The sequence below is a fragment of the Phycodurus eques genome, chromosome 18 (assembly GCF_024500275.1).
Source record: "Phycodurus eques isolate BA_2022a chromosome 18, UOR_Pequ_1.1, whole genome shotgun sequence".
Classification (NCBI taxonomy): domain Eukaryota; kingdom Metazoa; phylum Chordata; class Actinopteri; order Syngnathiformes; family Syngnathidae; genus Phycodurus; species Phycodurus eques.
The window spans coordinates 10,018,806-10,046,207 of NC_084542.1; the positions used below are offsets into that span (position 1 = coordinate 10,018,806).

The following is a 27,402-nucleotide window of genomic DNA, read 5'->3' on the forward strand; positions in this document are numbered from 1 at the left end:
TTTTTTCTCAGGGAAAGAATAGTGTACAGCAGGCGTGTCAAACCTACGGGCCACGGGCCAGAACCGGGATAGTGGGGATAGAGAACACATTCACTGCTATTTTTCAATAAAAGTAACTGTTAATTTTGTCCATTGGAGGGTGCACTGACAATCCCTTACCAAAGTCGTATGGAAAGACATTTTGGTCACTCTGAACTCACTGCACTGCTCTTGTCATTGGTCAAATCGGCATCACATGGTTCACGGGCAACGTGACGTTACCGAGCGTCTCCATTTCCCCCATAAGCATGCAGTTAACTGCGGCGGCTTTGTCCAGTTTTGCCATTTTTAAGTGGATCTTTTTCCGAATGGTTTGCTGTTGCTGTACGCTGTTCCACTGGGCTGCATCATTTCCTGAGAAACCCACAAAGACGATATATTCTTTTTAAAACAAAAACAAAGTGACTTTCTTTTTTTAAATGTGGGGCTAATTGTTTCTTGATGGTAAGTAGTAGCTAGTCGCTGTCAGATATTGATCACATTCAATTGTTTTATATTGCTTTAGCTTAATTAACTCGTAATTAACTCATACTGGACTTATTTTCGTCTTGGCTGCGAGGATGTGTCAATCAAGTTTATTCAAACCAAGTACAGCACACAAACACTAAAAAGGCATGCATTTAATATATAATTGCATATTGGATTAACATAACGTTTTAGCCCCGCCCAAAAAATCCAGACAACTGAGATGGTGAAAAAGAGTTAAATGCTATCGCTCAACAATTCAGTACTAAATTGTTCTCATTCTTAGCACATTTTCAGCATTTACCTTCATATGTATTTATTTAGGGGGAAAAAAGTGGGTCTTTAAATGATTTCTTGATTGAACATGTCTGGATGTAATCAGGCTTGGGTGTGGTCACTGAAAATGAACCAAAAAATGTGGTTTGTCAGTTTATTCATGATTAAACAAGAGGTTCCGTTCCTTCCACACAGGTCCAGGTAGCTTTGAATAGTTTTTTTTCCCCCTGAGTAAATAAAATCACCATATAAAAAAAGCATTTTATGTTTATTTTGGGTATCTGTGTGATATTTAAATTTTTTTGAGGATCTCAAACAATAAAGTGGGAAAACTATGCAAAAAAAATAATTTGAGAAGGGGCAAATACTTTTTCACAGCACGGTATATATATATATATATATATATATATATATATATATATATATATATATATATATATATATAATACTGTATCTATATAGTATTGCTAATAACAAACTGAGTCAGTAAATTGTATTGTTCTCTGGGTGTCATCAGTCTTCCCTCTGGTACCGTTCTTTGATGGCCTCACAAATACATAAAAACTCAAGAAAAATCATGTTGAGTTATTCCTCTAAGATACTCACTGAACTGAAGTCTCACGATAATTGCTGGCGTCGCAGATAAGATGAAAAATAAGAAGTACGATAACAATATTGCAAAAAGAGTGGTAAAATAAAGAACCACCAAAGGAAAGAAAATACTATAAATAAAATAATAAGTTTTGTGCAGTTCCAGCTTCTATAAACCCAAGAGCTCTGAATACAGCTTATTAAGCAAAGACTGTGTGTGTGTGTGTGTGTGTGTGTGTGTGTGTGTGTGTGTGACAGCGTGGTTTATTGTAATGCACCTCAGTGGATGTGCCGCAATGATGAGACAGAGTTGGAAGTAGTTGTCGCACACACACAACCACACGCACAGACACACACACACACACTCATGCAGAGCAAAGCCAAGTTCTTTATTGTGTTACAGAGGGCAGCTTGTATCAGAGGGAAGGCAAGAGTGCAAAGAGAGAATCCAGAGAGTGAGAGACCACTTCATTGTGATTGCTCCAGTGGACTCTTGTTTTCAAACACAGCACCAATTTCTTTCTTTTCCCCTCCCTGTCCTACCTATTATTCCCCCCAAGCATATCTTGAGTGCAATTCCCCTCCAGTGTCATTGCCCCTCTTCATATATATGCTTACCAATTAGATTCAACAGATGACACAGAGCGATAGATGGAGCGACACAGATGGAGGAGGACAGAGGATAAAGAGCTAAGAGAAGTATACAAAACAGGGGGAGAGTAGGAGCCTGAAAGTGGGAAATGACACACATTGGCAGGAATAAAGGGGGCGAAATAGAATGTGACAGACAGATAGGAGAGAGAGATTGAATAGATAAATGAGATTTATCTATAATGAGATCAGCTTTAGTCTGCATGGCGGAATGTGCGCCATTCAGCCTTTCTGCTGTTACAGACAGATTTACCCTTTTAATACTCTAAACATCAGTGTGTGTTTGATACGTGGTGTGTATGCGTAGTGTGTAGAAGCTTTCTCTCCTCTAAATGCAAACTTAACTTATTCCAGCAGAGACGGGCTTCTCTTGATCATTATGAGCCACAATAAATACACCAAATATTTGGTCTGTCATTTAGGTCTCCTGCTGTTTACTTGGTCACATTTCCTCCGTATAGTTTTACTGTACAAGCTTACAAGCTTTTTATGTTACTGACCTCTATAACTATGTTATATTTGCATGGGACAACACTGAAGAAATTACACTTTGGTATCAGGTAGTCAGTGTTCAGCTCTAACACTTACATTCTCCTCAAAATATGTCAGAACCGATGTCAACAAAAGTGAGTACATCCTTAAGTCTCCAAATTGGGCCCGAAGTGTCAATATTTTGTGTGGCTGCCATTTTAGGGCACAGTAAATTTACATCATGTTATCATCATCATTTTATCCAAGCTTTACACTGTATACTTTACAGCTTGGCACAGACCAGTCTGTCATGTTGGCAAATACGGGCACCGAGCCTTGCACGAAAGGTGGGATACACCAGCGATTGTGCTTCATCGCAGATGTGTTGTCTACGAAAATAGAGTCTTCAAGTTCAGCTTTATTGACGAATGATGAAGCTGAAAATCCAAAGGTGATTTGTAAAACAAAAAAAACATCAAAACACTGCCTTAGTGATTTCCGTGATTTGTTTCTAAATGTATTCAACATGTTTGAAGATAAGTGCTGAAAACGTGCAAAGACTGAGAACAATTTCGCACTGAATTGTTGAGCTACAGTGTTATTCTTTTTTACCATTTCAGTTGTCTGGATTTTTTGGGCTTGGGCTTTGGCATGAGTTGGCATAGTTGGGAAGGGCCAAGAGCTATTTTTCACTATTTTGGAGGCTCATTTTATTTACATGGCAATTTTTAAAAAATTCATTCAAATTTGGCAGGCTCGTTAACAACACTCTTCTTGATGGTGTCTCAAATGTATAAGACATTTTATTTTCAATTGACAGGGCCTTTAATTGGTGATGACTGGGTTTGCTTTTGCGGAGAAAAACTAATCCTTTTCTAATAAGTAATCCTTTGCTCATTTAAGTGGGGTCAGTGTGAGTGGATTAGGGAAATAACAGTACAATTTAGAAGGCATGTAACTCCTGGACATTTGTGTAGAATTTCAAATTGTACAGCCTCAATGTTCCACTGTATTGCTTTGCTATGGTTTTTCATCGTCGGTTGAAATTCCTGTAATGTTGGATTATTTGGTTGTTATGGTTGATAATTTGGGTTGAGTAATGCTAGAAGTTAAAGCTAAGGGCAGAAGGTTAGTATTGGTAGGCAATCCCTAGATGCTATTTTCTTTAAAGTAAGATTGAAGCCAATGTCTTTTCACAGAGATACAACTACAAGCATGTTTGTTTATGGACATTGACTCTCTCTCCGAGTTCACTCCTCACACAGTCATATTGCCTCAGGCCAACACACACACATGCGCATTCACATCCGCACTCACATTGCCCACGGCTACGCATTCGGTCAAAGGAAGCTGCTTTTTGCTCTTCAAGTTGTTTGAGTGTTTTTTCCCCTCTTCCTACCGCCTTGGCATACCATCACACACACACACACACACACACACACACAAACACACATTTTCAGAGATATGTGCAGACTGACATGTACATTTTAAATCTTGGCTGTATAGACTTAATTCCTGTTGGCATGGCACGATGACACACAAAACACACACAGGCCCCCTTATACAGTACGCATTTGTGTTCCTAATCACCATACGGGGTAAAGAGTCCAAATCCTAATGCCCCCTGACATTTATTTTATAGGTTTGTGAGTATGTGTAGGCATAGTGCATCTATTTCAAGTTCCAAGGCAGAACCTTATCATAGACTGGACATGTTTTCGTTCATACTGTGCATTGATTTGAGCAAATTACACTCCCATCTCTGGGGCTCAAAGAAATGATTATCAGTGTTTCCTTGTGTCATCATTTCCTAAGAGGCAGAGAGAAGTGGACATTTAAAGCAGGTGATTTCTCACCCCCTGTCTTTCTCTCTCTGTTTCTGTGCCGCTCTAACTTGCTCACCCGGCATACAACAAAGCATCCTGTCCACTTGGATTACTTACATTAACATGAGCAAGAAAAAGACTGTGCTCTCCATTTGCCTGAGTATGCACTTCTGAGAAAGAGAATGACACTAACCCCCCCCCCCCCCCCCGACCTCCACCCACACCCCCACCCCCACCCCCTCCCCTATCTATGTGTCCTGCCCTGGCATGCGTCAACAACCTAACAGAGACCTGATTGTTGTTGTTCTGGAACTTGTGTCACAATCCAGAGTGGAACCAGCCTCTTCTACTTGGTAGATCAAGCAATGACTATGATTACAGAGGGTGGCAAAGATGCAAAAGACCCAGGGTTGGTTATGACTGTGAAGTGGAACTCAATGTGAATGATCAGGAGGTGGAGTGACGGACATTTAGTAATAGATTGGATTATGACAATGCAGCCAGTCTGTACTTGTTTTCCATTATCAAGGTCCACCAACAGTTCATGGAACAAACACAAACAGCGTTAATTACTTGGCACGTACTGTAACTCAGCTTGGACGTGCCACAATGGGCCGAGAGCTTGTGAATGTGTCAGAATGTCGAGGGAACAAAGGAAGATGGCAGCTTCGATATGTGCCAGATAACTATGCTAAGGACAGCAATGCTGTGGGAAAGTTAAGCGATCCAGGTTCAACTGTCGAATATCTCGTCTGCATGTTCATGTTTTCTTGGGGTAAAACCGTAATAAGGAAACAGTAAAGAAAAGTACTGTTTCTATGCCATTGTCATATTGAGCAGAATAGCTCAGCCTGGAGGATTTGGAGTGCACCTCAATTTATAATGTTTTTCTCTTTAGACAGCAACCTACTCTGAAAAATTAACAGCCCCTCTCATGGTTACAGCCAAGACATGTTCCCCATTTTCACCTCAATTGCTTCAAGACACAATCAGCAATCATTTCCACACAATCGCCCTAATAAATCAACTAATTATGCCCATCCCTCATCCATACAAAGTATAATTAACAATTGGAGAAGGTCCAGCGGGCAACATTGTGGTCAGCTATAACCTAGCATTTCTTGTTCAAGTCCTCAGTTTTCAAGTCATAGAAAAAATAGGTTATCCTCTGAATGTTTTACATGGAACAAAACAGGACAGAACTTCAGGGAACGCCAAACCACTGCAGTGTAGTAGTACTTTGCTGATAATGTTCAAGTGTCTGTGTCAAGGTCTTGGGGACCTGTGTATATGCACGAGAGATGCCCTCCTCTAGTTGTCCTTCCCTAATGGTAAAATGTAAAAAGGCCCCTGGCAGAGTCCATGTCTGAGAAGGAACCAGGACACAGGGTCTGATGTCCTGGGGCAACAGGCACAGGCACAATATCATCACTCCCCATGAAATGGACACATCAGTCCCATAGCTGCTCCTCCATTAAGGAATATTTTCAATCTTTTGGGTTTGTATTAAACTACACATACAACGTGCATCTATTCATCATAATTGTGTTTAGCAAATGATGAATAATGAACCCATTTAGTTCTGAATAGCATTCACACACATCACAAATAGTGAAGAGTTCTTCCAAGGCTGGGCGAAGATACTTGTATGACAAACAATGTTTTCTTGTGCAAGTCATTATATAGTTTTTTTTACTCTTTACGCTGCCATTTATATAGAGGCACCACAGAGCAATTCATGCGGTACTGTCCTCAAATCAATGGTATGGCTTCTCTGCCAAGGTCAGGAAACATTTTCTGCTTACAGGAGACAGTTGTGGCTTTCAGCTGAAAAACGTGCGATGGCCGTATCTACACAGCACTGACAAAGATATGAGTACATGTGCTTAACTGAGGGACTGGCGTCCTTGTTAATTGCACGTATGTGTCTTTCACATTTGGTTTCCATGGCACTTTCCTCTTTACAATGCTTGCAATTAGAACAACATTACAACTCGTTGCCCTTATCGCGCTCAATGCCTGATAATAAGAGTCTAGAGTGTTATTCGATTTAGAAAACGAACACTAGCAGCACGATGAATAAATGTGTAGTTACCAGAAGTGTGCTGACTTAATAAGCAAAGTTGAAATGTTAAATTTTCTTACTGCCAATGGGATTTGAAATTACCACACCATACTTTTCTTTACCATAACTGACTGTTAAGTCCAAGTCGATTGTAAAGGGTATTACCTCAAATAGTGGTCAGGGTTCCTTAATGTACTCAACTTGCAGTCAGTATCAGTCATATATTTGAAGGAGGACAGTATAAAGCAGTTCCCTATGGTAAACAAAGATAGGACATGTTAGCAGTGTGAAAGAAAGACCGAATCTTCCCTCATACACAACTAAAAGTCAAGGCCAGTGGTTTATGTGCATGCAGAGATTGAGACCTGCAACTGTCCACTTATTTATCTGACCATTAAGCCTCAAACCAGCCCATATATCTGTTTATTGGCCTTAATGACGACAGACCGAGACAAAGAAACAAAGCGGAAGGACACATTTAACAATACTGTCGGGGTGTGCATGAGCCTGAGGCGGTGCGCTGTAACCTGTGTTAGAAACCGGTTGAACTCATTCTAAGAGCTTTTGTGTTTCACAATGTGCACACACACAAGGCCACTCCCCTGTAGTCACCATACGGCAACCTGCCTCACCACTCGGCGCCAAGTCGTCATACTTTCATACGCTGACACAGGATTGTATCAAGGTGAATTAGTATCATTTGCCAATTAGAACTTCTCTCATGACCGAGCGCCGCAAAAACACCTTTAATGAATAGCTATGATCTTTCTACATTTATTTCTTCTGAATACTACATATACACGCGCATGCACACACAATCACACGTGCAGTATTTTCAGGTTATAAAACGTAATAACAGCTGTCCTCGGGCCACTTGCAGCTGCCGTAAAGAGATGACAACTCCCAATACTCATTTACCACATATATACACACACACTTTGAGCTAGAGGAGAGGGGGAGTCAAGAGCTTTGTATAGATCTCTTCACCCTTTTCCCCTCAAGGTCTCTTTTGCCCATGTATCATTAGTCTCATGTCCAAAGTGCTGTTTGACCACATTTTCTAGGTAAAGGTGACATAGCGCACACCCATATCCTTGCGCGCTACAAAATATGTGTTCTCCTCAGGCGTCATTCCAATATGTCTGACAATGTGTTAGTGATGGAGCCCGGTAAAATAATCTGAACACAAAGCAGTAGTTTTCACATTCCTGTATTTCCAAGCATGTTCTGTTCGCAACAACTTGCTACAAATTAAGCCTGGCAAGACGATCATTCTCAAGTTCAATGAAAAGATAAAACTATACTTGTCTCACACAGCGCTCACTAATTAACTAACTAATACAACTCATTAATAAATTCAAAATAATAAAGCTAATTAACTAATTCACAAATTTCAAGCTATATCGTACAATATCACAGTTCACAGTTCAGCAAGCATCAAACAATTAACTCTAAATTAGCATTTTAGCTTTTTGATTGGCTTTTTTTTGTTACACTGATTTCTCAAGAAGGCATGGCCTCAACAAGTTTCTGTTTAGAATAAATGTGCAATCTATATGTGTTAAAGCCGTATTTTGTTTTCTCTGCTTTACAGTGGTTACCTTCATTTCACACTTGTGTAACAATGTTTGAAAAATAAAGACGTGTGAGTTGAATCAACTTTGCATAAAACCATCATCATTAAAGATTGTTTTATTGTTTATGTCTTATAGTTAATGGTGGTGTACTTATTTTTACACTTGTATGGATGTTAAGTAGCTTAGAATATTACTTTAAATGAATTTTCATGGAATCTTATGAAAAATAGTCGTGTATCATCCAGAAACAGATTGTGTTTTGACCGTACGTCGCTAATGGCCAATACCTACTGTGGGAGTAGTGTTCTGTTAAACATGACTTTTCAGTGTTAAATACGACTTTGCAGTGTTAGATTTGACCTTTCAGTGTAATACACACAACGGTAAACAGTACATGTATGCAGACATCTAACCTTGTCTTTAAAATAGGTTTATTCCGCATACCATTTTAAGAAACAAGGTCTGTCCGTTTGGGACATCCAATTGGATTTTTATTTGTGTGCAACCCTACCACTGCCAAGTATGACATCCAAACAGAAATTATTGTGTTTAACTCAGCAGACCCCTGGTGAGATGGTTCTTGTCTGGCCGGCTTATCTTTTTCAGTCCCTCTTGTATTTGTTGTCTTTGTTTTTGAGCATCTGAGGTTTCTACAACTGCGTTAGATGCTCTTTGTGCTCGGAGTGAAAAGTACATTTCCAGCAGGACTCTGAATGCTATCGTTAGCTATCTTTTGTTGTGAGACAGAACTGTGTCACAAACACAGATAAAAGCGCTCATCTGACACTATAGCTTTCATGTTTAGGGTTATATATAATTAATTTTTTAGCGGTCTCACAGGTCCAACAAACATTTGTTATTTTTGGTGCACTTTCCGCTTTTAAGTCTAAGATTGTATTAGTTATGATTTCATGTATCTACTGTCCCCCCACGCCCCAGACCCCCACCCCATCTCCGCCACTGTCCTGCTCTCCAGTGTTCGTGCTGTTTCAGGTTATTCTTTGTATCTCGGTGTGGAAAACCGCTTTTGGCTGGGCATGGTGAACAACAGAAATGCTTCTGCTGCACAACCACAGGATAGACTAAATCCCACCCGCTGTTCGCCCTGTAAATTTGTCAGCTTTTGGACCAACTTTCCGGTCAATTGGAGGGGTCAGCCAGTCAATTCAGTGTGTCGCCTGTCTGCGTGACTGGCTCAGCTAGCTGATTCTGATTGAATTGATATTTTTCTCCTGATAGTGGGGATTGTCCTCAACACACGTTTCTCATAACTTACCTCTGCGTACCCCCCACATCCCATCATTTTCCTCTTCCCACTTCCAGTTATCCCGACTTACACTGTATTTCAATTTGAGTGTGTTCCTGTCTGTGTGGGTTGGCATTTAATGTGCGTTTGTTCTGCGCTTATCTCATCCACTGCAGGCTTGCTTTTCAGTCCAAAACCTCAGCTCTGGCCCAATTGGCTTAAGAGACTGACTGCACCCTGTCCGCTGAGTGATTGGCCCACTCAAATCTTCTGCATTATATTGTCGTATTCCCCTGGTAATTCACCGGTGAGCATGCAGAAAGGTTTGGTGTAGAGAAGATGGATCAAGTAGATTTTATAGCCCCTTCTTCACAGAGGTCTTGTAAATCCATACCTCCAAGTGTGTTCTTAATGCAAAACCCAGCATGGTGGGATATTTACGGAACTGTGTGCGCTTCCAAACAGTGACACAGAATCCAGAGTTCAGATAATTAGCTGCATTACGACATCAGCACCGGTTTTGATGTCTGGTGACAAGTAAAGAATACTGGTTGGGTAGCGGCAGTTGTTTTTTTAGAGCGGGAGGAGTAAATGTTAGGTGTTTAATTTCCTATCCCTGTCTAGGTGTAAGATTGTAAATAGACCCCCATACAATATGGACCCCACTGTCCATTTTATGCAGCACAATATGTACCACCCCTTATAATATGCACTGAAATGATAAAAAATAGTTTTTTATTATGAACATGACAGATACTGAATAACAATAGAGCTTTTCTAAAACACTGTTTTAAGGATACACACCTGTAAGAAATGGTTTGGTGTATTTCCTCATCAAGAACATTATCATTTTGGGGATACATATTTTACTGTGGGGTGGGGGGTTCATATTTTGCAGTGGGAAATAGACCCAGTGGTCCCCATTTTACTGCGGAATATGGACCTCTGATCAATTTTCAGGGGCGGTCAATATTCCATACTAGATCAGCATTGGGAAAAGTTGTGAAAATGCTCGCATTTACTGGCAGCGTAAAGGGGGCTAATATCTCCAGTTACCAAGCATTGAACAATGCTATTGTATCCATCAAATGATGCCGTCCTGGTCCAAAATCTCTCCCCAGTGTGTGACTAATCGCGCAATGATCATTTACCGATGAATTACAATCACTATTACAGCGCATAGATACGTGTGAGAGATAAGTCATGAAAATGATTGCTTCCTGGGTTGTTCCTGTTCTTCTTGAAACGGTAAAAACTAACGTCGGTCCCGGCTGACTCAGTCAGTCAGCATTTTGAGGTCAAGGGTGCGGTAAAGGGGAGGAGGGAAGTAGCCGGTTCAGACATGTCGTTTGGGGATTTCGGTACTAAATTACCAGCTGTGCTCTCAGTTCTGAGAGCAGAGCTGAGTGCTGCCAAAGGACTTAATCGTTACCCCCCTCCTTGCCCCGTTTGGAATCACACACATTGACATAGCTTCTGATCCTGGAGTTTTATAGGCTCGTTTTTTAAATGATTCCGTCATCTACTCACACTTTGCTGTGGTGGCAAATGTTTACCATGTCATGCTTGACAGAAGACTCCATCATGTCAGATTTCACAATGCCCTCCCGTATTTTTTTAGTGAGCTGTTGAGTGAGCACTTCTAGTTGCAACACATATACCACACTGATTAGAGACTGCATGTGGGCAACTGGGCTAAGTGTCTGGTGAGGAGGATGGCTCAACTTTCCTGAGAAGGCAGTGAAATCTGACTCCCTCTGGACTTTTGGGTGAGCTCACTCACGGGTAGCAAGGCACCAAGGGGAGGGGTGGTAAAGATAAGGCTTAGAGTGGTTTCCAATCTTTTCTTGCCTCTTCCGCACCGAGAACTGATAGAGGCGTTACATTTCCAGCTTCAGAGAGCCAAGTAATAGTGGCTTTTGTGATTGACAAGCACTTCTCCATCTTCACCTCCCTACTGGGTTCCCGCACCTTATCTATCCATCAGTCAGTCAGTCAGAAGTTTGAAGTCGCTTAAATGTTAGCATAAAAAGGGAAGAACAGTTGTCGAGAGCGGTGACTATCTCAAGGAGACATACTAGAAGTTGTGCACCCCTCATGGACTGTGTTTCACACACTAGGATTTACCACTGATAAATGATACTGTAAAATTAATCCCAACAAAGGTTTGACTGTTGACTGTTAAGGTAGCTTGACAGAGATTGAATAGGTTTAACTAGAACGGAGTTCAGAGCGCAGACCTTCACCAAGGCCCTAGTAATCGTCATTTGGATCAGCACCAAACTGTGCACCGTAAAAGATGCCGGAATTTTGCAGTCGTGCATTATTCACCAGGAAATGAAGGACAACGTTAACAATAGTGGGGGAAGGGTTTGCCAAACTTCCCGACAATAATGGTTAAGTAGTGTGTTCAGAATCCTGTGAGAAATGAATTGAATTTGATTTATAGTTGATTTTTTTTATAACCATACATTGTTTATCTTTAGAGATACAGTATCATCAGTTTTTGATGAGTTCATGCCATTTTTTTTTTCCAGAGTTGGAGGGCTGAAAAGAATTCCCAATAGGATGACTTTTCATCCACTTATTTATTTGAAAGATGCAAGAAAGTCCAGAAAACATCATTTGGGATACAATCTTTTTGTCAATATGCATCCATTTCTGGTTCTGGTTGATGTTTAATTTTCTTTCTTTAAAATTTTTTTAAAAAAAACATGACATGACCAGCCTGTCTTGAGTCATGGGTGTCATTAGATATAATGCATGTGAAAATGTGTTTTTGTGTTATATTTATGTTTTTATATATATTATATATATGTTTTTTAATATATTTTGTATGTGTTAGAAAGTTATTCCATGATCTTTGACTTGAAAATGTTTTGTGTCTTCTGGACACAGTTTTATACGGTATGTAACAGAATGTTTATTTTTCAATATTTATTTTAGCTGTGTAAGTCTAGTCTGGTAGCCTTATTAAGCACAAAATACAAGGTTAACTGGGCTTTTTATATGAAAAGAATATAAAATAATTGTTTTAAGCTAAAAGAGTACTACCGTATTTTCACGACCATAGGGCGCACCGTATTAAAAGGCGCACTCTCGGTTACGGGGTCTATTTCTGGATTTAACACATTCATATGGTGCACCGTATTATTGGGCGCAGGCATGGTCAAACATATGCTAGCTTAAAACATACGGTAGCATGCATGCACGCTAAAACAATGTTTTTAAAAAGGGAGCGGGAGCAAAACTGAGTTCGGTTGTACTTTATTGAAGTATTTAACAATCTACTCACGTTATTTTTTGATCAATCCTCATCCACATATCCATCAACGTCCTCATCGTCTGTATCCGAAATGAACAGCTGGGCAAGTTCTCCATCAAACACGCCAGGTTCGAGTCAGCCTCGTTGCCGTGTGAAAGCTCGAAAAACAGTGCAAGCAGACACGTTAGCCCCAGCATCCACAATCCATTCACAAATTGTGGCGGAACTCGCCCGGCGCTGCCTCCTAGTTAGTGAAGCTGTGTTCGCCATCTGTCATCCATGGCTCCCACGCCGCTCACTTCAGTTTGAACGTCCTGTTTACACGGATGTCCAGCGGTTCGTCAAGCCTCCCGGAATGATGGCAATCCCCGAGTTATTGCACTCAGTCGAATGGTGACTTGAGATGCTTCTCCCGGCTGTTATTTGCTCATTAATCCATTGCTCGAGTTGGTCTTCCAACTCGGGCCACCTCGCCTTGTTTCTGCGTTTTGTTTTTCTTTTTTTTCCCGCGGAAACCCAGCTTCGTCTTCTTGACTTAGCAAAGCTCGTTTTCCTGTTTCCTCCACTTGCGAACCATGGATTCGTTGATCTTGAATTGTCTCGCGGCTGCTCGATTCCCATGTTCCTCCGCGTAACTGATAGCTTGCAGTTTAAACTGTGCTTCGTAAGCGTGTCTCTTCGTAGGTGCCATTTTTGGGGGTCCTTAGCCAAACCGATGTTGTTTTGCACAATGCACACCCCGTAAATGTTCAGTTAGTCAGTCAGTCAAGCGGTTAAAAAAAAAAAAAAAGAAAACACCCCGGCGCTATATACCTACTGGCGGTGTGGCTTTAGCCTCCTACTTCACGCAACCTTCCCCTGTCCTCAGCCAAAAATCAAGCGGAGCGCTCATCACGCAACAACATCTATAGATGTTGGAACTCGGTGCACACATAAGGCGTGCCGCATTATAAGGCGCCCCGTCCATTTCGGAGAAAATTTTAAGACTTTTAAGTGCGCCTTATGGTCGTGAAAATACGGTAGTTCCTTAGTATGCACTGGCATAGTGGGCTTTCACACATAGTGAAGTACTGTTTAAAAAAACAATCAAATCCGTGTTCCGCAGGCTATAATACAACAATTTAGATGGCTTTTCACCCATTATTTTTCAATCCAGAGCTTAATTAAGTCTTGTGAACTCCATAATGTGGTCGCTCACAAAGGGCTATTGTGACATCAAGCAATAGTTCCTCAAAGCTTTGTGGTAATTATTTTGATGACAGGTCATTAGGAAGTTTTGTTCACAGATCAAGCATTTGCGACATGTCCTACATTCACTTATTTACAGCCTTATTGAATAACACTATTCAATATATTTTTGTCAGATGTTGAAATGGCAACAGGCGGCGAACGAGGTCATGGTTGTCCTAAATAAAGCACCAGTCTGTGCAAGCTTTTCATCAGTTTATTGCAAATAATGATAATAGGTGCTGCAAATTGCTTGAATTTTTTTAGAAAAATGGCATTAACCCCAAGAGAGTAACAGGGCGAGGGGAGGGACGATAGTCGAGGGTGGAAGGACAGAAATTGAAAACACACATTTGCTCTGTTACTTTCAATGGAAACTCCTGAATCAGCGGAATACACACATGTACACTTGTGAGCACACACATCTCAGATTCAATTACAGCATTGTGAGATGAAGGGGAAATTCTTCAGCCTTCAGCATTTCCAATTAAAGTACAGCTCTGTATTTGGCTGTGCGACTGCATGGCCAGCGTGTATGGTTAACTGGCGAGAGGTGTGTGTTTGTGTGTCTGTGTGTGTATGGGTACTGGCTTTGATGCCACTGTGCTGCAAGGGCCACTGAAGCGTGACACAGAGAGACAGACAGAGAGGAGGGTGTATGTGTTAGTGTGGGTGTATGTCTGCCTCTCTGATGTCACCTTGTATCATTTCAGGTTAATTTCACCTATTCTCAGACAGGGATGGAGAACAAAAAAGCAAATATGACACATAGCAAATGATAAAATGTAACTTTATTAGCATCCTTTGCAGTCAACATCTATTAACGGCTTCTTGGTAAATGCAAAACAAGCAAAATCAAAAGTACTCATCGTGGGATTACCGTACATGTCTGAGGAAGGATGCTGTAATAAAATGTATCATGAAGTGATGGCACACGTAAATATGCTGAAGCAAGATTTTTGCATGACATCATGTTGAATTGTGACCAGCGATTAGCTAATAAAGCAGTCTCTGGCTTCAGTCTTATAGATAAAATGTGTTGTTGTCTTCGAACCTAACCTCTAGCAGCAATGGAACAGATGAAATTAAACTGTGGTATATTACACATTTCTTCAGTAAATAGCTTCCATTTTAAATATGTGATGCAGATGGTGTATATTGTTTTCACTTAGAGTAACTGTGGAAGAGAGGACATGAATACCAAAAGCAAAATATAAATGAGTCTCAATTTAACAGGTTGCTCTTTAGATGCACTCTTGAAGTTTCTCTAAATTCAAATAGGATTAAGTGTAAATTCTGGAACTTTAGGAGAGCACTGTAATGCAGTTTCAAGTGATATGACATTGAATGCTTAAGAACGTCTTACATAATGCTCCAATGTCTCACCATTTGCAAGCAGCTCTGAAGTGTATCACAGACAGATTAAGAAAAACTGTTCGCTGTATGCTTATGTGGGTGGCCAAAAGTCAATTTTTGTATCTGCTGGCATTCAAGGATATTAAGACCCCGTTTATTGGGGGGAGTGGCATGGTTTAAGAAATCCGACCGACAACCCGTAAGTTAAAGGCCACATTCTTAATCATGGCTGCTCTTGTTTGATTATAGTAACAGAAGCCTTGATAAAATTGCAAAGATACAGTGGGTACGGAAAGTATTCAGACCCCCTTAAATATTTCACTCTTTTTTATATTGCAGCCATCTTGCAGCCATCTAAAATCATTTAAGTATTTTTTTTCCCTCATTAATGTACACACAGCACCCCATATTGACAGACAAAAATAAGAAAAACTGAAATATCATACAGCCATAAGTATTCAGACTCTTTGCTGTGACACTCATATATTTAACTCGGGTGATGTCAATTTCTTCTGATCATAAGAAGAAATCTTCTTCTGATCCATAATCCTGAAATGGAAGACGTTTGGGACGATCAGAACCCTTCCTAGAGCTAGCCGTCTGGCCAAACTGAGCAATTGAGGGAGAAGAGCCTTGGTGAGAGAGGTAAAGAAGAACCCAAAGATCACTGTGGCTGAGCTCCAGAGATGCAGTCGGGAGATGGGAGAAAGTTCTAGAAAGTCAACCATCACTGCAGCCCTCCACTAGTCTTTATGGCAGAGTGCCAGACGGAAGCCGCTTCTCAGTGCAAGACACATGAAAGCTCACATGGAGTTTGCTAAAAAACACCTGAAGGACTCCAAGATGGTGAGACATAGGATTCTCTGCTGTGACGAGACCAAGATAGAAATTGTTGGCCTTAATTCTAAGTGTCATGTGTGGAGAAAACCAGGCACTACTCATCACCTGTCCAATACAGTCCCAACATGGTGGTGGCAGCATCATTTTTCAGCTGCAGGGACAGTGAGACTGGTTGTAATCGAAGAAAATATGAATGCGTCCAAGTACAGGGATATCCTGGACAAAAACCTTCTCCAGAGTTCTCAGAACCTCAGACTGGGCCGAAGGTTCACCTTAAAAAAAGACAATGACCCTAAGCACACAGCTAAAATACAGAAGGAGTGGCTTCAGAACAACTCTGTGACTGTTTTTGAATGGCCCAGTCAGAGCCCTGACTTAAACCCAATTGAGCATCTCTGGAAAGACCTGAAAATTATTTTATTTTACTTTTTCAAATCTGGGAGTGCAATTTTGGGGGATCTCACCCTTAACACCCTTATATATACCCTGCAGTCAATCACAGGACAACAACAAACAATGAATCACTCTCACATTCACAACCATCGGCAATTTGGTCTCTTCAGTTATTCTAAGAAGCATTTTTTTGGAATGTGAGAGGAAGCCGCAGTACTCAGAAAAAACATCCATCCGAACACCGGGAGAACACTTTAACTCAACACGGAGTTGTTCCAACCGAAATTCCATTCAATTTTAACTGTGAGGTAGATTTGCTAACCACGAAACTAATGTGCTGCCTACGCACGCTCATGTATTTTCTTATTTTGTCAACTATAGCCAATTCCCTCTTCTAAATCTTAGTTCGGCTACCTCATAAGCGTGATCCAAGCCAATTATGAGCTATTAACATGGTTAACACACTTTGTTGGAGGCTCCCCTGGGGTAACCTAGATAGATCCATGTTTCTGGAACAGCAAAGCACTTATGTTTGACTGTTTGGCTTTTCGGAGGTGGGGGTCATTCACAAATAACTGGGAAATCATTTTGAGTGACAGGGACAAATGTGTCTGCTGCCATTCAACACTGCAACCGTCCTTTGTCACTGTGCATGTGTGTGTGTGTGTGAGTGGGTGTGCGTGTGTGTGTGTGTGTGTGTGTGCATATTGCCCCCTCTGCCCTTGAACCTTTATCAAATTTCTCTAATTATTTTATTATGCAAATGAGTCACCATTATTTCATTAGCTAGGCAGCCAATCACAGAAGCTGATTAGGAAGTGATTAGCATGCAATCGTTTTCTCTCGCTCAGTGTCCTTGTGAATGGAGTAATAGGCAAGGGACATAATGACCCATCTGGATACAAGTTCGTGCTTGTACTTTAAAATTTGCTCAAACCTGTTCTGTATTGCATACATGTTGTTTAAATAGACCTTATATTTACATAAAATAGATGTCATAGACTTTCTTTTGCCTTCCAGGGAATTATAGTGTTGTGTCATTCAGTTTCAGTGTTGAGTTTCACTGAATGTGTCTGATTGTTCACTACCAGCATCAAACGGCAGACAAGATTAACATGTACATGATAAATATAACGGGCCCCCGCTTGTAAAGTATAAGGTGGTGGGAATTTACCTCGTCAATCCCACGCCATCTGGTATTTCTCTTTACCCATTGTGTTCCAATTTGAAGCGCTTAAAGCACACTTTTGACATACACGCCTTCTCATGTAGTATTACATGTAACTATATAACATGAGCTTTCCTTTAACTGCGGTTGAAGTGCAGTGTTGTGTTGTCATGCTAAGTTGTGTTGTGTAATTTATTTAGACAGGTAAAACACCTTTGTATTATGGCAAAGTTCTACATCAAAACCATAATAATAATATACAGTACAATACTACAATTTTATGAGTCCTTATATAATTTAATAATCTTATTTTTTCTAAGATAACTGCCAATGATTTCTGATTTTGTTTGTTGTTATAAAGTTGCTCTTTATAAATAAGTTATCATGATTTTTCTCATGCAAGTTTCAAAAATGTTGTTCAGGATACATTTGTATTGGACTGCCATCACATTAGTGCATTTACGATTGTCTTTACAGTTCTAACTCTGTCCTTTACCATTATGGCAATAATTTTCAATCATCCTTAATTTTTAGAAAAAAAGGATTTCAAGGATGGCTGTTTCATGTTGGGAGACATTTATCCATGTGAAACCAAGACATCATAAAATTTTCTAAAATAGAAAAAGTTTTTTTTTACGAGTGTCTTTTATCGAATTATATGAAAATTACCCATATACAGTGCATCTGAACAGCATTCACAGCACTTCACTTTATCCACGTTAGTATGTTAGTCTTATTCCAAAATTGATTAAATTAATTTTCCCCCTCAAAATTCTACACACAATACCCCATAATGAAGGGTACAGAAAAAAAATTTCGGTTGCTTTGAAGGTCCAATAAGCACAGTGGCATGCATGATCCATAAATGAAAGATCTTTGCAACCACCAGACTCTTCTAAACTAAGCATTTGGGGGAGAAGGGCCTTATAGGAGGTGACAAAGAACCCAGTGGTCACCCTGTCAAAGCTAGAATGCTCCTCTGTGGAAAAAGGAGAACCTTCCAGATGGACAACCATCTCCCCAGCAATTGTATCAGTCAAGCCTGTATGGTAGGGTGCCAAGATGGGAGCGACGCCTTAGTAAAGGGAACGTGGTAGTTGACTTGCAGTTTGCCAAAGATCCCTAAAGAGACCATGGGAGAGAAAATGATCTGATCTGTTGAGACAAAGATTGAACTCTTTGGCATGCCAGATGTCAGGTGTTGAGGAAACTCGTTACCTGGCCATACCATCCCTACAGTGAAGCGTGGCAGTGACAGTATCATGTTGTGTGAATGTTTTTCAGGAGCAGGACTCGGAAACTAGGCAAGATTTAGGGAAAGATCAATTTAGCAATGTACAGAGGCATGCTGGATGAAAATCTGATCCAGAGCACTCTTGACCTTAGACTGGGGCGACAATGACCCTAAGAACACAGCCACAATGTCAAAGCAGTGCCAGCTTCAGGACAACTCTGTGAATGTCCTTTGGTGGCCCAGCCAGAGTCCAAACTTGAATCCAATTGAACATCTCTGGAAAGATCTGAAAATGGTTGTGCACTGGCGCTCTCCATCCAGCCTAATGGAACTTGAAAGCTGGCGTCAAGACGACGAGCAGAAATGCCCAAAGAGAGCTGTGCTAAGCTTGTGGCATCATAGACGAAATGGCGTTTGAGTTTGTAATTGCTGCCAAAGGTGCACCAACAAAGTGCTCAGCAAAGGCTGTGATAACTTTTGATAATATCTTTGATTCCGTACCGCTTATCCTCACTAGGGTTGCGGGTGTGCTGGAGCCCCAGCTATTTTTGGGCAAGAGGCAGGTTACACCCTGAACTGGTCGCCAGCCAATTGCAGGGCACATATAAACAAGCCATTCATACTCACATTCACACCTATGGGCAATTTAGAGTCTTCAATTTACCTAACATGCATATTTTTGGGATGTGGAAGGAAACCGGAACACCCGGAGAAAACCACACAGGCACGGGGAGAATATGCAAACTTCACACAGCCGAGGTCGGACTTGACAACCCGGGTCCTCAAAACTGTGAGGCAGATGTGCTAACCAGTCGCTCACCGTGCCGCCACGTTTGAAAATATGCACATGTAATTTCGTACTTTTTATTTTTTAATCTAAACGCATTAAAAAAACGTGGTTATTATGGGGTGTAGAATTTTGAATAAGGCTGTAACATAAAATGTGAATAAAGGTTGCTCTGAATACTTTCCAGATGCACTGTAAATACCTCTCTGATAGTGCTATGTTTGGTTCCAATAGACTGTGTGGCTATACCTTATAAAGTAACCATTGGAGGCACATGTTCATGTCTTGTAACTCCTCAGACTCAAACCTATACAAGGTTAGTGATGTCCACAGGCACTTACTGTTAACTATGGACTCAAAGCTTGACGTGCACACTTTGCTGTTTCCACTCATGCAGAGAATTACCAGACAGCAAGATGTAAACTGACGCACACACGGTGAGAGGGGAAAAAAAAGTCTTGTAGTTACGCACACCCCCACATACACATACTTGCGTTTCAAGCATCTGCAGAATTAGGTCCCAATTTAAGTATGAGTTGAAAGCAAAAAAAAAAGTGTGTTGTCAGTGCTGCATTACATGCCCTCTGCACAAAGTGACATTCTCCACGAGGTAACTCGCTGTGACAAAGACTTAACAAAATTGAACGGAACTGGACTAAAATACACGGACTGGTTTTTACGAAGCGCGCCAAGAGGAATGTGATCCAATGCGTCTCCGAGGCCATGAGTCACAGCCAGCCATACACCCAGCAGCCGAAAAGAGTCACTTATTTTGACTTTAACGTGTTTCTCCTGCGGCAGCCGCTGTCTCCTCTTGGTCTCCCTCTGTAGCTCCCACTCAAATCAGTGGGGAATCTCAAGGCCTGTCGTTTTGCTCTCCGTCATGGCATGCAGCAGTTCGCTCTAGGACAAAGGTAGCTGTAGCGCTTACCTAATACTTAGATGTTCATTGCTGGAAGTGCTGGTTGTGTGTCATCGCGACTTGCTCTTGAATGCATATATCAGATTTCACTTGTAGTTTTGGATATCAGAGGGGCATGTGTAGTTTAGAATACGTCTTTGTTACGAATCAATCCATTCATCCAATTCTTATACTGATTGTCTTCGTTAGTGTAGCGGGTGAGCTGTACCCTAACCCAGCTGACTTGCGGTACACCCTGGACTGGTCACCAGTTGTAGGGCATACTAAGCAAATCATGGGGCTTAGAAAAAACATTTTGCATCTAGTGAGGAAACAATTCAATCAAGACTTGTCAGTATTGTTTCCAATTTCAGTATAGGACAGCATGTCATTTCAATGAACAAAAGAAATGAATGGCAAACCCTCCAGTGCAGTGTGTTGACAGACCTCTGAAGAAGAAACATGGCCTCAAATCCTCCTGTCATAATCCAGAGTTTTAATTTAAAATGGTAGTACTGTGACAACAGGGCACCAGAAAGTGAGATGGTTTGGGTTGGATACATTGGGAGACTTGACAATGGAAATGCACGAAAATGCACACCAAATGCAACCTACCTTCTACCAACGTTATAATTGCAAAGAAAACTTAGCAATTTAGACAGCTTTAATGTGAAATTGTTAAGATCCTTTGCATGTATTTAAAAAAAAAAAAGTTTTTTAATCTTGTGCTGAACAATGGATCATTGCGATCTGGAGAGCTAAAGTTATTAGTCATGTAGTCATTAATCAGCTGCCGTTTGGTTTCCTGGTTTATTAAACCAAATTTTGGATGGCAACATTTAAGTCTGTTTCTTTATTTTGTGTCACTTTTAATATTATATAGTAACTTTTGAAGTGATTATCATGATAATGTAACTCTTATCTGGTGTTGACGTATTGCAGCTCCTCTGTCCAATAAGTCAAGAGGAGTCATCTAATCTTGGTCCCCACTAACAATTAGAGACTTGTATCAGATGGTACTTGGCTTTTCTTTGTAATATGCCCCAGAGCCGTGTTATTAACACAAACCATGCATGGCTGCAAGGACAATGAATCAGATGGCTGGTTTGAAATCAGTGTGCCATTCCTATCAGCACATTGCTGGTACAAGTCGTGTATCATCACAAGTTGATTGGATCTGCTGGCCACTAGGGACAGGAAGTGTCTCTCTGTATTAGAGCAACTTCCTGTTTAGGGGGGGCCCTGTAGCAGCCAGCTCACACGCGCGTGCCCAAAGGTGGTGGTGATGGGCTTAGATGATCCGCTGAAGGTTGAGTCAGGGGTGATTCTGCCTAACCTTGATGGATGACTGTTGGAGCTCCCACTCCTGGTGCTTTATTAATCACCTCAGTCCCGTGCATAGAAAGATTAAATGGCATAAACCTTCGAATGTTTTTGTAAATTCCTTAAAAAAAAATGAAAAAAATAAATTCCATTTCTTATTCAAGCTAAAAACACATTTTAATGAGAGCCTGTGTAATTCTTACCATTTCTCTGTTCCCCTCTGGCATACCAAATGCCAAACATTATGGTCTCTCTTTTTCCATCCCTGCGTTTAACTCATCTTGTTTCTATTCCCTGTTGCAGGAAGCTGCACGTTTGATGAGGGCTTCTCCCAGTGTGACTACCAACAAGATCCATATGACGACTTTGACTGGACACACATCAACACACAGGAAGTGCCTTACGTATCCCCATACCTGCCCAAAGGTGAAACTGTTGATGCTGGAATGGTTTTCAAAATGGCATTCATAATGGCCATGATTAACAAAAAATATAATGTAGTCCTTTCATTACAATTTTTTTTCTCAAAGATTTAATCCAATATCTGTAATAGTCCGGCAAATTGACCTTTAAGAATTAGGTCCATTGCAAGGAAATGATTGATTAATCATGTCTTGAAACAATTTGATGTGTATGATAAATACATAAATACCTAAAAAATGGAGTGGAGTACTTAGCTGCAAACGAGAGGCATTGATTATTTTCAACAAATATTCCCTGTCTGAAGAACAACATGGCATCAGCCAGGGGAAGTTGTGCTACATCCACGCAAACTATCATTAAAATAAAGAATATATATATAGTATGTGCAAAAATAATTTTCTGTAGTATTTTCTGCAACTAAAATAATATAAAAATTATATGTCAAAAAATTATGAATTGATTGCTAACTTTCCTCATAGTCAATCAAGGAGGTTTAGCTCCTCGATCGGGTGGCTCAGGCAGGACTGAGTCGAGTTTTGCACCCTGAATCTCAGAACTGTGTAGGTGATGTACTAAGCACGAGCCTAGATTAGTGCCTAATTTGGAGTAAGACCTATGCAAAAAAAAATTTTTTTAATGTGGTATATATATCCATTTTAAATGATGAGCTGCAATTAACTGAGAACTACATAATTGAAAAGGCAGCAACTTTTCTCCATTTACAAATATATTAAGCTATTTGCTGGCCATCAAATGCAGCAGGAGGCATGACTGATCATAAGAACATCCAAAGTGACAGCTTTGGCTTTGGAGAAATTCTGCTACCGCAAAATTGGCCGAAGCAACCAATCAACCAACCAATGGCCAAAAAAAATTCGAATTTAGCAACATGAATTTTAATATTGTTTCGGTGATAATGTTGGACTTTTAAGCAGGGCCCGATAAGGAGATATTTTTGTGATATTTGTTGTTTGTCTCACTAGTAAAGGATCATCAGACAATGCTTCTACTCACACTCCCTCTTTCTCCTCAGTAATCTTTTTTTTTTTTTTTTTTTTCATGATGGTGATGATGAGGGGGGAATTACATTTCTCTGCCTCAGGGCTGAGGGTCTAATTAAGAACAGGAGGTCATTAATCAAAAGAGGATAACAGGGAAGGTTGCCTACTTTACAATGTTAAAAATGAGATGTTTTAACCAAAAACACACATGCAATGTTGAGTAGTAGCTTGGCATGCAAAAAAAAAAAAAGCAGTAGATCAAATCCCTTCAGTAAAACATAGCCATTTTCAAGTCCTTTCCTTTTCTCCTCTCTCACATCTCACTAATTTCTGCTCTTCTGCTGAGAAAGATTATGACTTTGTTACCATGACAATGTGATGCTGTTGTTTATCGTTATTGCTTATCATTGTGAAAGCCCCAACCTCTCTGACATTTAGATAAAGGCTCAGGATTCTTGACAATGTTTTTTGCCACAAAACACATTTTCCCCTCCTGTGTATTTCGGGGCATGCTTGTGCAAATGATGAAGATGCTTGCCTCGTGGTGTCACTACTGAAAAGAAAGATTCGAAAGCTTGAAGAGGTTAATTGAAAGCAGTCCAGATACCAGTTACTAAAACACTAGACTAGAACATGATACAAGGGCTTTCAAAACGATCATACATAAGGAAATAATTTTAAAAGTGGTCCACCATTGTAGAGTCAAACAAACAGTTATCATAAAACTCTTTAACTCTACAGACAATGTTTTAAGTAACATTCTAACATTCATTCGATTGTCAAGGAAGAAATTGATTGCCACAAAGAGGAAACGGGTGAGAATAAAGGAGAATGGTGGATATTTTGAGAGTCTGTTGGCAATGATCAATCGCCCGCCTATTAGCTGACTGCGCTCGTACATTTCGGGTACATTATATATAAATTTGAAATATAGTTATGTTTGTAATTGTTATTTAATTGTTATTTAACAGTCATTTGGTTGTTCATGCCACAATAGTATTCTTGATTCTTTAAATCCCACATTGATCTGTCCTAGTTATCAATTGCCGTTTATGCTTGCGGCCACATTGAGCAGTGCTGAAAGGGTTTTGGCAGTAATTCCAATAGTGATAGAACTCATCCATGTAATCGCCACGGGGGTTGGTGTTGGCACACGCTGCCATGGCGTGGTTGGGTGCTGCGTCGGCTGGCATCGTGTGCACTGTGCCAGTTGAACGTTCACGGACAGGGACTGTGTGAGTCACTGGACTAAAGTAGAGACTATTGACTCATGATGTTGTCAGCGAGCTCCACTTCAAACGTATTTGGCTTCTTCACATCTCTTTATGTCATCTGTGGAGGAGGAGGGCAACAGGCTTATAAATGCAATAGCGCTGATTATTTGTCTACTGAGCATCGTTTCATCAATTTCTTAAAAATATATTTTAGGGGAAATGCCATAATTCTACACGCTGCCATTGCACATTTGAGCTAAGAATATAGGATTTAGAGTTGTTGCATGCCTATAGCTTTTAATTAACAACTTGTGTTTAAAATCATAGATAAATTATGCATGGTTGGGGTATTTTAAGGCTAAATATTGCTTACCATTCTGGATCCAATTTGAACAGGTGCACGAAATAAAACATAACTTTTACCAACAGGAGTGTGTTATTATTACATTGAAGAAAGTCGTCTTCTGTCTTAACTCCACTGTTGCTGCTGTGATGTGACATATCTGGGTCTTAAGTCTGTCTCGGGGGTATTTTTAGCCTTGTTACTTTGTGTCGTCATTCCATTAGTGTCCATATTCGACATTGGCAGTTCAAAGACAGCAGCCATCTAAGAAACTGGCAGATATCCGGTGTCACAATGTCTGTTCTTTAGTTTCATTTTGTCAGGCTTTTTGTCATGGTTTTGCCAAAGGTAAGGTCTGATGTTGTCACACAGCAGGGCCGGGGAACCTTTTTTCCTATCAGGGGCCATTTATCTTTAGAATTGTGTTGTGGGCCAGATCGAATGCTGTTCGGGGGCCGTATATGCCGCTTGGGCCATTGGTTACACACCCCTGTTATATAGCATTGCTAGCAATGATAATGTAGCTGAACTATCCACCCATCCATTTTCTATAACGCTTGTCCTCATTAGCTTTGCAGGTGAGCTATAATCTATCACCAGCTAATCACAGGGTGCATAGAGACAAACAACCATTCGCACCGACAGAAACTTCAGTCTTCAATAAACCTAGTGTTCAATAAATACTGTACATGGGGAGAACACGCTAAATCCACACGGGAAGGCCAGAGCCAAGATATAAACTTCAGAACTTTGAACTCAGACGTGCTAAGCAATATCCCAACATGCTGCCATCATTGCGCCCTATGATAATGTATTTTGTAGATTATTCCTCCAATCTTTATATAGTAAACTTTAGTTTTATTGCATTTTTGTCTACATCCCCTGAAGTTGTGACATGCCAAGGGCCAACCAAAATATATTATTTTACCTGCTAAAAAGTTGCCATAATTTAGTTTTGCCAGGCAGTGATATGATTACCTGAAATGTTACATCTTCCCATGAAATGTGGTATGACATATCTGGGACTCTGGCTGATACATATATTTTTAGCTAGCACACAGTCTTGGCATCTTCAATCCACCTCGTGTCACTGTCTGAGGAGTATCAGTTTGATCCCAGAAGGAACAGCAGTGACACCTATTGTATGTTTGTGTAAGAGAGACTAATATTAGAGTGCTTCTGAGAGGTCCTTTACCGGTCCTTGTGGATGCCGTCCAGTTTGGATGAAGTCAGACTGCTTCCTGCTGGTGGCTCTCATACGCAAGTAGGATTATTCGTTAAAATAAGTGCCAACGAGAGACACGACTGTTGGTGTGTGTACAGAGAAGAGATGAAACGAGAAGGGCAAGTGATTGGCACATAGTGCATGAAGGTGTTTCAATGCAGATGTGTTTGTGTGCACCAATTCAAAATGTGCTACTGTTTGCCCTTTCATTCTTGTGGAGAACAATATATTCTCACTGTAGATTAGCTGAACAATGACAGATAATCATTACTCTCCTATAGCCAATTGTAGCATTTGTATTGGGCATATTCTAACTGGCAAATAGAATTAACTGGCTAGAATGAAGTATTGTGTTTACACAATTGGAGCACAGATGGAATGTTTTATATGGCATTGTGTGTGTGCTGAAGGCATCAATGGATATATTCAATATTAGCGAAACCTATAAAACGTCTGAATTGAATAGTTAAAAAATGTATTGCATATATTCATAATTTATTTGTATTTTTTTTGCATATGGGTCCATTTTGAAAAACGTGATGTGTTCATACGGGAGATTACAGTGGAGATTCAAGTGTCACATTTCATCGTATTTCACTGCAGAAATTACTGTTAAGCACCATCTGGATCAGTTCTGTCATCACTACATATGTTTTTCCAATAGTTACCTACTATAAATACCATGTATAATAGGATGCACGTTTGACTAAATTTCCTTGATCAACAACGAAGGAAACGACCATGAATTAATACTAGAACAGCTATATCTGAATGTTCTGAACTCTTGTGTCAATGCCATTGTTGTATTGAACAAAATGCTGTCCAACGAAAGGTGCCATAGCTTCATGGCTGTAGCTCAATTTCCGATAGCTGACGTCATGCCGTTCTTCTAAAAGCAAACGAGTGAATCAACAGCATCTTTGCCAGATGTAGCAAAGTCATGCACTCGGCTAAATTGCTTCAAGATGAGACTCTACAGAATTCTTTATGGGCAATTAATCAATTATTCAAGTATTATGCCCATCCCCAATGAGCATCCTTCACAACAATTTAACCCAAATACTTAATAAGGTTAATACAAGAAAGTTCAACTACTTGTACATGTCGAAACATGTTTCTGCTGGCTGAAGCTGGATTAAGTTATCAATGCGTAATATAAACTCAAATATTGTTCAATAAAACTAATTGTTCTCTTACTCTGGCCCTCACAGCCACAAATACACTCCTCTGACACATTTTTTCTTGTTGTGTGTTACTAACCTGCTGAGAAAGGCCCAAAGTAGTTGACAGAGGTGCTTGTTACTGTGTGCTAAGACCAAATGAAATGAGAGGAGACGAAAACAGATGGGTGTTGACAACAATTGAATAGAAAACTGCTGGCTCAAAATGCTTTTGAAAGTCTGAAATGGATGGGCAAGAAGGTAAACACTTCCCAGGGGGCTCTCACAGTAAATCTTCAAAGATAATTGTAAGTATGGGTTTCTGTCATGGCCAC

The 27,402-nt window shown here is 40.4% G+C and overlaps 1 protein-coding gene across 17 annotated transcripts in view; it reads left to right on the forward strand.

Moving 5' to 3' along the window:
- Window positions 1-27,402, forward strand: part of ptprk (protein tyrosine phosphatase receptor type K) — a 99,193-nt gene that overhangs the window by 19,482 nt on the left and 52,309 nt on the right. For all 17 annotated transcript variants that reach the window (XM_061705014.1, XM_061705011.1, XM_061705013.1 and 14 more), the window contains one exon: window positions 22,005-22,127. In XM_061705014.1, the coding sequence (XP_061560998.1) occupies window positions 22,005-22,127 (123 nt within the window). The remainder of the gene's footprint in view (window positions 1-22,004; window positions 22,128-27,402) is intronic.